The 12,010-nt window shown below is 63.9% G+C and overlaps 1 protein-coding gene across 2 annotated transcripts; it reads left to right on the top strand.

Moving 5' to 3' along the window:
• Positions 1-6,328: 6,328 nt before the first annotated feature.
• LOC123390885 lies at positions 6,329-11,736 on the top strand. 2 transcript variants are annotated; one of them, XM_045075672.1, is made up of 2 exons: positions 6,329-6,460; positions 8,163-11,736. In XM_045075672.1, the coding sequence occupies exon 2, from the start codon at positions 8,229-8,231 to the stop codon at positions 9,456-9,458; it is 1,230 nt and encodes a 409-aa protein (XP_044931607.1). In that variant the 5' UTR covers positions 6,329-6,460; positions 8,163-8,228; the 3' UTR covers positions 9,459-11,736. The 2 variants fall into 2 exon arrangements, with proteins under 2 accessions (XP_044931607.1, XP_044931606.1); XM_045075671.1 differs by having other exon boundaries at positions 6,390-6,519.
• The last annotated feature ends 274 nt before the right edge of the window (positions 11,737-12,010 follow it).

Genomic DNA, 12,010 nt, shown 5'->3' on the forward strand with positions numbered 1-12,010 from the left:
GCCCAGAGAGACCCCTCAGCCTCAGGCCTCCCCTGTTCCCCAGGACCGTGGTTGGGGTCTCAGGGCTGTGACCACACGGTGCCCTCTCTGTTCCTGTAACTGTGGCTGGCAAGGACACCTGGCCTTCTGAGTGACCCCAGTGACCTTGGCCAAACTAGCCAGGCTATGGGCAGCACGTTTTCCACCAGCCACCAGGCAACCCAGGGCCCAGGATCCCCCATGTGCAGAAATTTGAGCCCTTGCCTGGCGGCTGCCGGACAGAAACACCTGACGCAGGGCCGGAGGGCAGCTTCTTGCCACGGCCTTGACCCAGGAGAGGAAGTGAATGCTGGGGTGCGCCCAACGTGAGAGGTAGCTCTGTCTGAGCCATGGTGGGGGGCAGGCCCCAGAGCCTGCTGGGCAGACAGGAGGCCCTCCCTCCAGCAAAGGCTCTCTGTGTCCGGGGCTCGGCTCGGCGCGGAGTGAAGTGCCCGGCGCAGTCTCGGATCCTGGTCCCTCAGAGGCCCTTACCTGGCAGGGGCTCCCCTTCCATCCCCAGGTCAGAGCCCTTTGAAGCAAGGACCCTGGGGTGGCTGGAGCAGGGCTGAGGCCCGAGGCCTTCCCTGGGCCTGGAGCCGCACCTGGGAGCGGGCTGAGTCCCGGGACGGACACAGGACCCGTGGCCGAGTCACGGCGGAGGAGCCTGTCGTGGGCAGGGCTGAGCAGAGCTCGGTCCTCTCTCCCTCCCTCCGCAAACACGTCTGCTGCTGGTCAGCCAGTTGCACTGGGGCTGGACACACAGATGCCCCGGACGCCGCGCATCTGGTGGGGCCCAGCCAGGTGAGCCCGTGAGCCGGGAGGCAGGAGCTGGGCGCTGCTGGGAAGGATGTGAGATGCCCATGGGGGCCTGACGCAGAGACTGATCTGGAAGCAACGAGGGGAAGGGGGCCCAGCCCAGGGAGTGGAGGCTGGTCAGAGCTGTGGCATGGGGACGGAGCACGTGGCGCAGCCAGAGCCCTGGGAGTGCAGGAGCAGGGGAGGAGACCGCTGCTGGAGCCGGCAGGGTCCCAGCACACCCAGGAGAGGCCCGTGGCTGTCCAGACGCTGTCCAGAGAGGCTCAGACAGCAGGACTGAGGTCTTCTGGTCCAGCCTTAACGGGGAAGAAGGAGGGAACCGCCTGTTCCTCCAGGAGAGGTGGGGACCCAGCTCAGGAGGGAGCGGTCAAGGGGGATGGGCAGTGAGAGGGACGGAGAGAGGCAGGAACGGGGAGAGGCAGGGGACGGTGTGGGCTCCCTCTGGTTCTCCAGATCAGAAACGGAGGGGAGTGACAGCCCAGGTGCCAAGCTGGGACGCAGGAGCCCGCTTGCTGCATTTGAAGCAAACACACAAAGCTCCAGAGGGCTTGGCCGGCAGGTGGCATGTCCTGCCACCCCAAGGCTGCCCGCCACTCCTGAGTTCTCACGTGGGCTGCCTCCGCTCTCTCTTTCCCGAAGCCGTCTCAGTTTCTCTTAGTTGAAATACAATACACAGAACATCAAATTTACCATTTAAAGTGTGCACGTAGTGGATTTCAGTGTATCACAGGGCTGTGCTGCTGTCCCGGTCCTCGAACTCCAGAAGACTGTTGCCGGCCCGTCCTGGTAAGAAGGCCCGTCCCTGTTAGCTGTCATTCCCTTTCCCCCTCGGTCCCTGGCCCCCAGCCTCCAGCCCCCGCTAACCTACTGCTAGCTCCGTGGGCTGGGCTGTTCCGCAGACCACCCGTCAGTGGAAGCAGACACGCTGTGTGTTTGCGTCTGACCCCTTTCCCTCCGCCTGCGGCTTCCCGGGCCTCAGCCGTGCTGCAGCAGGACAGCACGCTGTTCATCCGAGGCTGGGCCACTCTCCACTGTGTGGTTTGTCCCTCCCTCCAGTGTTGGACAGCTGGATTGATGCCCCTGTCTGGCCATTGTGGGGAATGTGCCATCTTGTGTTATAAGTAACATTGCGGGATGACACATTTTGGGGCCCAGGAGGCTGTGTCCTAGCAGAAGCATCTGTGTCCTCTACTCACACAGACCACAGACCCACCCTGGCGGCTTCTCTGGCCAGGCCCAGCCTGCCGACCTGACTCTGTGCCTGGGAAGGAGGGGCTCCCTGGACCTGTGCTGGGGCCAACATGCTTGTTTTTAAATTGTGGGCAACATATGGATAGAACAACAACCACAAAAACCCCAGACACTTGGGGTCGAACAAAGCGCCCTGCTACCTTGCTTGGCCAAAGCCCTGCCTTTGACCTCCGAGAGGCAGCATCTGCCCTTCCCAGCTGAGCCCCCCGAGTTTAAGGTTCTGTCCGAGGGCCATGTGTATGGTAAGGGCAGAGCTAGAGTTGCAGGGAGCCTTAGGACTTCTGCTCTTCTTCCGATCCAGCCCTAACTCAGACGCTTGATGGCCATGGGCTAGGAAACGGTGCCACCACCAAGGGACAGGACAGCCAGCCGCTGGGAGGAACCATCCCGGTGAGGCGGCACCCTGCCTCTTGTGTCGCAGCCCTCCACGTTCTGGTCTCAAGGGCTGGGGGCGAAGGCTTGCTTTCCAGACTCTGTCCCGGCAACACACGTGGGTGGGGGGCCCCCAGGTTATCCAAGAACCCGGGGTGGGGTCATGTCTATACTCAGCTCTCCCACCAGACTGGGCTCAGGGGTGCACAAGGGCTGATGGACTTAGATGCTTTCAGGACTGGGGGAGACCCAGGTCTGGCTGGAAGGGCAGGCAAGAGGCCCTCAGTGTCCCTGGGTGGGCCCGGGGAGCCGAGGGGCCGCAGCCACCCAGACCAGCTAGCAGCCTGGTGACCGCCTGCTCAGCCGCTTGCCTGCCTTCCTGCCTCCTTTCCCTGCTCAGGGTTTCTCTCCTCTCTCCCTCCCTCTGCTTTCCTTTCCAGCCACCAGCAGTGGCCAGGACGCCCGGGGCCTGGGTCAGTCCCTGCCTGTGGGAGGGGCGAACTTGCCCCAAAGGCAGCCGCCCACACCCCTCTCCACTCTTCTCCCCCTAACTCCTCCTGTTCCCAGCGGCTTCGGCAAACAGTCGCTGTCCCATGGTGAGGGCTGTGAGGGGACCAGGAACACGGGGCAGAGGGGCTGCCGTGAGGAGGTGGTCCCTGTCGGGAGCTGAGCAGCCCACAGGGAAGTGAGCCTCATGGTCCCTGGGAAGCTTCCAGAGCGCCAGGGCAGGGCACAGAGTTGGGAAGAAGCAGCCCAGGTGGGCCAGGAAAGCTGCGCCCTCTCTGGGGTCCCTGAGGTCTGAGGGGCCTGAACCGAGCCGGTTGCAGGCCAGGGGGTCGCTCAGGCCGACATGCCTGTCCTGGGCCGTTGCTGGGTTATGAGTGCAATGTTGCCTGTGTCACTGACAAGGCCCCAAGGACAACTGAGCACTGCCCGGAGGGTCCCTGACTACGGATGGGGGGGCTCAGTGAGCAGCCTTGGCCCTTGACCTGTGACAGGGGAGGGGTGGGAGTGTCCCAGAAGGGCAAGGGCGGGGAGGGTCACCTTCCCTGGAGAGGGGTGCAAGCATCTCGCTCCCCCACCCCCCACGCCCCGCCAGTGGCTGTGCTGTGTGGACCCCAATGCCTCCCCAGCTCCCTCTCCCTGTCCAGACCCCTCTTCCTGGTGCTGGACACCCAGTGACTTGCCCCGAGTCAGGGTGGAGTGGGCGGGCCCAGGCCCAAGGAAGGCGGGCGGGACCGGGGTGCCCCCAGGATCCCCCACTCCCACGCCCAGAGGAGCAGGGGGCCTGCAGAACTGGGTGGGCAAACACCGGAACCCTGGGGGCTGGGAGGTCGGGGCGTCACGCTCACCCGAGACCCCAGGGATCTGCGGGAACCCTGCCCGTGGCACTTAAGGGTTAGGAGCAAACAGGCCTTGGAGAAGAGTTGTGGGCTAGGGAAGCTGAGTTAGTGTGCGACACGGGATGGTCCGCTTGAGCCCCCACCTCCCACTCCCACACTCCCCGGACCTCCCCAGGCCGGTCTGAGCGGGGCCTGGGCTCAGCAGGGTCCCCCCACCCCAGGCCAGATGTGAGTGTGTGTGTGAGAGAGGGGGGGGGGCAGTGAAAAGTCCTCAGTCTCCCTTTGGCCCCGGTGGGATGAAGTCTGGGTCCAGGACCAGCGCACCCACCCAGACCCGGGTAAGTGTGACTGCAGGAAGTGGGGGGGTCCCCAAATGCTACAGGACCCGAGTGCGAGTGGCTATGCAGCTGGGAGAGCTCTGGGCCGCAGACCTCCGGCGCCCTTGGCCCCAGCTGTCAGGGGGTTCCCACCCAGCTCCGGCAGGAGGGTCACCCTCTGGCTCTGACTGTGACGCCCCCCCCACCCCGGGCATGGGAGTGAGACTCCCCCCACCCCACCCTTGGGCACAGGTCACAGGAGCAAAGAGCCCCGGAGTCTCCCAGGGGCTGAGCGGAGGGGGCTTCCCTTGGAGTCGCTTTTGGCCTCTCCGTCCTCCCTCCTGGCACCTTGCCAGTGCAAGCCACGCCTGAGCCCCGTTAGCGGCTGCTCACCAGAAGCAGGAGCCAAAGCCTGGAGGCCAGAGGCTTCTGCCCCTCTCCTCCCCGGCCACACTGGCTTCAGAAGACTGGGTGTTGGTGAGGGCTGGGTGTCCATCTGATGGTGGGAGACCGCAGGGCGAGCAGGGAGGGGTGAGCCCCTCGAAGGACTAGCTGTGAAACTCTAATATACGCACCTGGGCGGCTCAGCTGATTCCGGGGCCGGGGTCATGGTCTCAGGGTCCTGGGACGGAGCCCCGAGCCCAGGAACTCCCCCCACCCAGCCCAGTGGGCCCTGAAGCCCCCAGCACCGAGGCTCCGGGAGTCTGGCTTCTCCCTGTCGCTCTCCCCAAGCCCCTGCTTGTGTGATTGCTCTTTCTGTCTCTCTCAAATAAAATATATATATATTTAAAGATTTGATTTATTTGACAGGCAGAGATCACAAGTAGGCAGAGAGGCAGGCAGAGAGAGAGGAGGAAGCAGGCTCCCTGCCCTGAGATCATGACCTGAGCAGAAGGCAGAGGCTTTAACCCACTGAGCCACCCAGCCTCCCTCAAATTAAAAAAAAAAGAAATCTTGGGGCACCTGAGTGCTCACTGGGTTAAGGCCTCTGCCTTCAGCTCAGGTCATGATCCTGGGGTCCTGGGATCGAGCCCCACATGGGGATCCCTGCTCTGCGGGGAGCCTGCTTCCCTTCCTCTCTCTCTCTGCCTGCCTCTGCCTGCTTGTGATCTCTGCCTGTCAAATGAATAAATGAAATCTTAAAAAAAAAAAAAAAACTTAAAAAAAAAATAAAGAAAAGAAAATCTTTATCCTCCAAAAAAGGGACAATTCTGGACGTGTGTGTCCCTCGAAGTCCTGTCATTTCAGGCAGGATTCTGTCAGCCGGGCATGTGGCCTTGTCCCACAGGACTCTGTCCTCACAGGGCAGACCACTCTCTCCACGCTTTTCTGGGGCCGCGGCCGGGGTGTGTTCCAGAGCGGTCTGCAGCGAGTGCCGGTGTCACCAGCTCCGCCCGCTTCCAGAGCTCCGCGGGCCCTGGGTTGCCTGGGTTCCCAGGAATCGCAGGACAGGGTCTGTTCACTTGAGTGTCCTCAGCCGCGAGTGTGAACAGCCGTTTGTGAAGTGACCACAGCTGAGCCCGGAGCCCAGCCTTCGGGGACACACCCTTGGCTCAAGGGGGAGGAGGTCTTGGGAAGCGGAAAGGGCCCGGACGGACACAGACGGCTACTCCCGTGGGTTCTGAGTAGAACTGGGGAAGGAGCCAGGGACGGGGTGTGGGGGGGCTTTGGGAAATGGTGTTGCGGGGTGCAGCTCCCAGGCTGCTTGGCCTGAGAGGGCAGGAGCCGGGGAGGTGACCTGAGCCTCCTGTGGCTGTTTGGGGAGGCCACCCAGCAACTGGGACCTTCTCTTGGAGGGTGCAGCCGGCCCCACGGGTCCACCCCTGCCCCTGGCCAGACCTGTTCCAGTGACGCCAGCCCGGAGCCACAGAAGCACCGCCAGTCTTTCCCATCCCGTCTTCCAGCTGGAGGGCCCGGCCCAGCAGCCGCAAGCCCGGTGGGTCTGGCAAAGTCACGTCGTAGGCACCCAGCGTCGCTTTCAGACAGATTCAAGAGCCCCGGATCTCCAGGCCCCGGAGTCCCAGCCCAAATCTGCTCTGGCAAGGGCTGTGCCTCTTGCCCCGCCCACCCATCCGCTTCCACAGGGGGGGCTTCCCCGATTTGCTTCCTGTTTTCGGTTTCCCGCTACTTGGCTTCATCGGAGACGCCTCTAGAAAGCATTGGGTACAAACTTCCTTCTGTCTGGGGAGAGCGCTGAGCGGCGGTCCCGGGCTGTCTGCCAGGCCTCCCCGAGGACGAGGACGAAGAGGACGGGGCGGTGAGGAGCCAGCCGGCCCAGAGTCCGCACTCTTCAGGCGCCCGGGGCCCAGGACAGTGTCTGTCACAGCGCTTGACCGCCGTGGAGTAGGTGCCGGCTTCTCCTGGACAAGGGCCCGTCCTTACTACCCATTTGCAGGGCGCCGGTGAGAGAAGGGGGGGCCAGCCCTCCCTAGGGGGAGCCTGGGGAAGCCAAGCTTTCCACTTGTGTGCTCCAGAGCTGCCGTCCTTGGGTGCTGGTGCCACCTGGAAGGGGGGTGGCTTGGGGGAATGGCCTGCAGCAGGGCTTGCCGGCAGGAAGGTGGACACTGGGGCCTTGTGCGAAGGCTCCAGCCCCATGCTGAGCTGGGCTGGGCTGGGGGATGTGTCCCCCCCATCAGCACTACGTGGGTGCCTCCCTCCCAGGGACCAGATAGAGCAGGTGGGGACCGGGCCCCTGTGGAAGCGGGGAGTGGGCGGACGGGCTCCTTCCTCTGCACTTCCCGGAGCAGGTCCCCGGTGGTCCTGACTCTGCTGCTCCCGCTCACCAGGAGGGGAGGGGTCTCCCTTGGCGATGGCCTGGCCAAGCGGCATCGCAGCCCCCAGTGTGCCCAGCGTGCCCGGGACGCTGTCCATCAAACCAGCTACCACGTGGGTGTGCAGGGCTGCAGTGGGCAGAGCTTCCGGGCAGGGTCACCTTAGCTAGCCACGGGCATGGGGAGCGTCTCAGCCGTGAGTCCTGGGGAGACGGCGCGCGGTGACCCTCCTCTGACGCGGCAGGCAGAGCTCCAGTGGCTGAGCAGCAGCTCAGAGCTCTGAGCACGAATCAGAGCAGCGGGAAGTGACGTGTGGCTCTGAAGCCACAGGAGAGAGTTCTAGTGTGTTCCGGAGAGTGGGACAGCCTTCCGTGCAGCACACATTACGGAGGAGCACTGACTCGGTCGGCTTGGGCTCTGGAACACAGCACACAGTCTGGGGACTTCGAGAACAGACGGTCATTTCCCACAGTCTGGAGACCGGGGCTCTGGGATCGGGGCGCCATTGCGCTCAGGGTCTGGGGTGGCCACCTGCGGGCTTGTGCCCAGGGCCTGCCCCTGCGTCCTCACTGCTGGAGGGGTGAAGGGTGAGGGCGCTCACCCCATCCGTGGGGCTCCACCCTTCTGCCCTCATCACCTACCAATAACATCACCTGGGGGTCGGGGCTTCCACACGTGAGTCCGGGGACACCAACATCCAGTCCACAGCAGCCCCTCCCGACCAGTAACCACATGAGCCGCCGCTGAAGAGACAGAAAGGACGGGACGGTGCAGCCACCGTGCGCCCCAGACCTTTCAAAGCCGATGTCGTGTGGACATCAAGGAAGCCCCCGCAGATGAGAACAACAAGGCTGAGTTCTCAGAGTTTACCGATTGGGGGTCCCATGCCACGTGTGTGTGTGTGTGTGTGTGTGTGTGCGTGTGTGTGTGTGTGTGTGCGTGTGCGTGTGTGTGTGTGCAGCAGAGACCGAGGGCAAGCAGGGGATGGGAGGCGTCCTGGTGGGAAGGGGGCTCAGGTGCCCTGATGGAGAAGCGGGACAGGGAGCTGGAAGACGGGTCTCCTGACGTTGTCAAGGGAGCATGCTGGCTTTCTCCAGTGGGTCCTGAGTGGGTGGGAAAACTCACTGTCACGGATCATTTCCTGGCAGGCTTGGCAAGTGGTTCGGGCGGTCGGTGGCTGAGCTGGTGGCCGCAGACCGTGGACCAAAGTCCTGTCTTGACGGGTGGCCTGCAGTCGTCCGCCCGCCGGGTCAGTCTGTCTCCATCTCTTGCAGTCCGAGGGCGGACCTTCTCCGGAGACCAGAGGCAGCTCCCCGGGGGTGGATTCCCAGGTGGCGTCTATGGATCCTGGCCCTGGGGACGAGGGCGCGGCGCTGGCCATCTCCCCTCTGCGGTCGGGCGAGAAGTTCCACCTGTTTGTGAGCTACAGCAGCGTGGATGCTGTGTGGACGCGCGGGCTCATCGGCCGGCTGGAGGCCGACCTCCCGGGGCTGCGGGTCTGCCTGCACGAGCGGGACTTCACCCCGGGCCGGAATGTCCTGGAGAACATGGCCGAGTGCATCCAGCAGAGCCAGAAAGTGCTGCTGGTGCTGAGCCAGGACTTCGTGCGGAGCCGGTGGTGCCTCCTGGAGGCCGACCTGTCTCTCTTCGGCTACTGCCTGGAGAGGAAGCCAGTCATCCCCGTCCTGCTGCGGCCCTGCCAGGTCCCGCTGCACCTCAGCCACCTGACCTACCTGGAGGCCACGGACAGCCGCTTCTACCGCAAGCTGGGGCAGCTGCTGTGCCACGCCAGCCACCGCCTGGAGTGCGCCCTGCCCGCCCGGCGCCCGGCGCCCGCCCTCTACAGTGGGAAGGCCCTGCTGAGCCTAAGCTGCATCAACAGGGACAGCCTGCCCTCGTGGAAGGTGGGGTCCTTCAGCACCCTCGTCATCCCTGACCCCCTGAAGGAGGTGCTAGAGGACCCCGAGGTCTACAGGCACGCCCTGGGCATCCTGAACGGCGTGCGGTCCCCCAGGTCCTGCCTCCGCTACGTGGGCTGCAGGGTCCCGCTGGGCATCTTCCTGATCGTCCTCTCCTTGATGGCGTTCGTTCTCCCCGTCGTTCTGGGGCTGCAGAGAAGCCCGCCGGCCGAGCGCTTCTACCTAGTGTCCGCCACGGGTTTTTTCTGCCCTCTGCTCATCGTCCTGGGCGTGAACGCCCTGTGCTGGTTCCGGAGGTTCTCTCGGGAGAAGATGCGGGAGCTGGCGCTCCGGGTGGGCGAGGCCAACGTGCTGCTGGCGCCCCACTCGCTGCTGATGGGCTGCGACACCATGAACAAGCTCTACTTCGTGTACGTGCTGCTGGAGGACTGCCGCCAGGTCTTCCTGCGGGCCCCCGACGGCGAGGCCCTGTTCCGAGAGGCCCTGCTGCGCTTCTCTTCCAGCTACACTTGCTGCGTGGCCCACGCGCACTTCCCGGCCTGGGAGGACGCCCAGGGGACTCCGGGCCACCTGGAGCTGGGCCTGTGCTTCTGCCAGTTCGTGTCTCTGCAGCTGAAGACACCCCAGGGTCTTGGGGTTAACCCCGTGTGACGGCAGGAGGGGCTGCCGGGCCGTGGCTGTGGACATGGCCTCCCCGAGGCCCAGGTGGTGCACACAGGACCTCACATCTGGTCAGGACACTCGCCCTGCAGCCCTCACACTGGCCCAAGGGCCCCACGGGCTGCTCTGAAGGCACAGTGACCATGTCAGCCCAGCTGGCCCGAACCGTTTGGAAAGGGGCTCTTTGACGAGACTACCTGAGAGCAGGCTGGGGAGGCAGCAGGTCCTCTTAGGGTCTAGCCCGCTCCTCGGGAAGAGCTCGTGCCTGCTGCTGTCGACACGGCAGGTTACCGTCCTGGGGGGACCAGGGCCGACGCGCCGGCTCCCTGTGGCCCTCTTCCTGAGCAGCGTTTACAGACACCTGCCCCTCCTCCCAGGACACGTGGGGGCGCTGGCGGTGTGTGGGGACACCAGGCCACCCTCTGCCGTCAGGGCGCCGACACACACACTCATGCCTTTGCCCATGCCGTTGACTCTGGGAGCTCGTGGGGGGCCCCCTGCAGCCCCACTGTGGCTGGGAATGAGAAGGCCAGCGTGTGTCCTCAGCATGGACACCCGGTCAGACCCGAGTCTGCTCCTTCCCTGCCTCAGCCTGTCCCCAGCCTCGCTTTCCCAGAGGAGGGTGGCTGTAGCCAGGTGGTGCGCTCTCCAACCTTGTCCCCTCACCCAGAAGGCTGTGCAGACGTCACTCCCCACCCTGGGGTTTCTGGTCATCTGCAGACGCTCTCCCCATGAGAACAGAGTGAGGTCTGCAGACGAGAACATGAAACACATGAGCTGGTTTTGGCTGTGGGGTCGGAGCAGGGGACACTGTGACACGGCCCCCTCTGCTCTGTGCCCTGGGTGGGGTTGAGACCCTCACACTCCATGCCCATGCCCATGTAAGGGTCATTTGGGCTCCACAGAGGTCCCTCGGCTCCAGCAGAGAGCTAGGGCCAGACTTTGGAAATGGGGGGTAGCTGGGGCGCTGCCAGAGCCTCGGCTCATCTGTCTCTAAATGTGCAGGTGGCAGGGACTCTCCCGCTACATTTGAAGTCAGTGCCAGGCCCATGTCCCCAGCCCCTTGGTGCCCTTGGGCCCGTGGCCAGGTGCTGCTCTGGCAAGTATTTGGCTCAGGCTGGTTTGCGAAAGCTCGGGCCCCAGACCACAGCCACGGGGCAGCAAGTCCCTCAGTGACCCCCGAGCAGCCCTTCTGGTCAACCGTGTACCTGCCTGCAGAGACCTTCTCACGGGCCCCTTAGACAGGACCTCACCCCACTCCACCCCACGGAGCTTACCAAACCCTGCTCTTGTCGTTTGAGCTGACCCGTCTGGTCCTAGCTCAGGAGCCCCAGAGCAAGCCACCCAGAGACCCTGGGAGCTGTGATCCTGCCTCGTCTGCGTAGGCCATGACCACACTGCCTTGACATGGCCTCTCCGGGCAGGCGCGCACCACCCCCAGGACCCGCCAGCAGCAGACTTCTCTATTTCAACTTCTCTCGTGGAAGCGCAGCAGATCCCGTGGTCTGTTGCTAAACCAAAAGTCCCCACCCAGCAGCCTGGATACACTTAACACGTGTTCATGGAACATGGAGGCTGGACTGTTCTCGTCTTTCCTGGGCCCAGGACAGTACAGGGAGGAGCCTGGCCAGAGGCAGCTGGTCGGGGGGCAGAGAAGGGAGGGAGGGGCTCTGGGCACGAGGACAGTGTGAGGAAAGGCACAAGGTAGGACCCAGGTCACAAGAGTAGCTGCCCAGGAGGGTCCCTCGAACCCAGGGCTCACTGGGTGAACTTTGGGTGCCAGAGATTTCTTGGGGGCAGTGCTTGGCACCGGGATCCGCTCCAAGGGGTGCCAGCACCTGGTCTCTGAGATGTCCAAAGCAGGGCACCTGGTCTGGGCCCCAGGCTGAGAAAGAGCCTCCCAGGAACAGTGGGGACCCTCCAGCCCCCACAGTAGTGGCACGGGATGAGGACCCAACAGCCCCATCCACACCCACTCTAGGCCAGGGCCAAACCCCCAGAGGGCACCCACGGCTCTCACAGGGTTAGGGTTAGGGTTAGGCTCTGTCTGGGGACGGTCCCTGGGAGCCTGCGAGCCAAGGCCTAGCTGCGGGCAGGGACGCCCCCGTCCTCGGGCAAGCTGCGTGGAGATGGCGATCGCCCCACCCTACAGCGCGTCCCAGAGACAGTAGACAGAGGACAAAGAAGTCCTGTCCCTTCAAAGGCCATGATTTTTAAGGCCATGAATAACATACTTGTGCACACAATAAAGAGAAAACGCCTAAAGGAACCATTTTGTGGGACTGTTGGTCTCTTACTCTGGCTGCGGGACATCCCAGCGCTTTCAGATTGTGTGGGCTCAGGAAGGCCGCTGAGCCTGGGGGGCCCTTGGCCTCCAGCCCCGAGTCGTCTTCCAGTTCCCCAGGAGGCGTCTGGTCCGCTCTTGCTGGGATCTTGTGCGGATGGCCCCGCTGGCCTGCGAGACGCGGGGGCGGGGTGGGGCGGTGTCTACTCCGAACACTCGTCCGACCTGGGGCGCCTGGAGGCTCAGTTGGTGAAGCGTC

Source organism: Mustela putorius, unplaced genomic scaffold (assembly GCF_011764305.1).
Source record: "Mustela putorius furo isolate JIRA1106 unplaced genomic scaffold, ASM1176430v1.1 tig00000148_pilon_pilon_pilon, whole genome shotgun sequence".
NCBI lineage: Eukaryota > Metazoa > Chordata > Mammalia > Carnivora > Mustelidae > Mustela > Mustela putorius.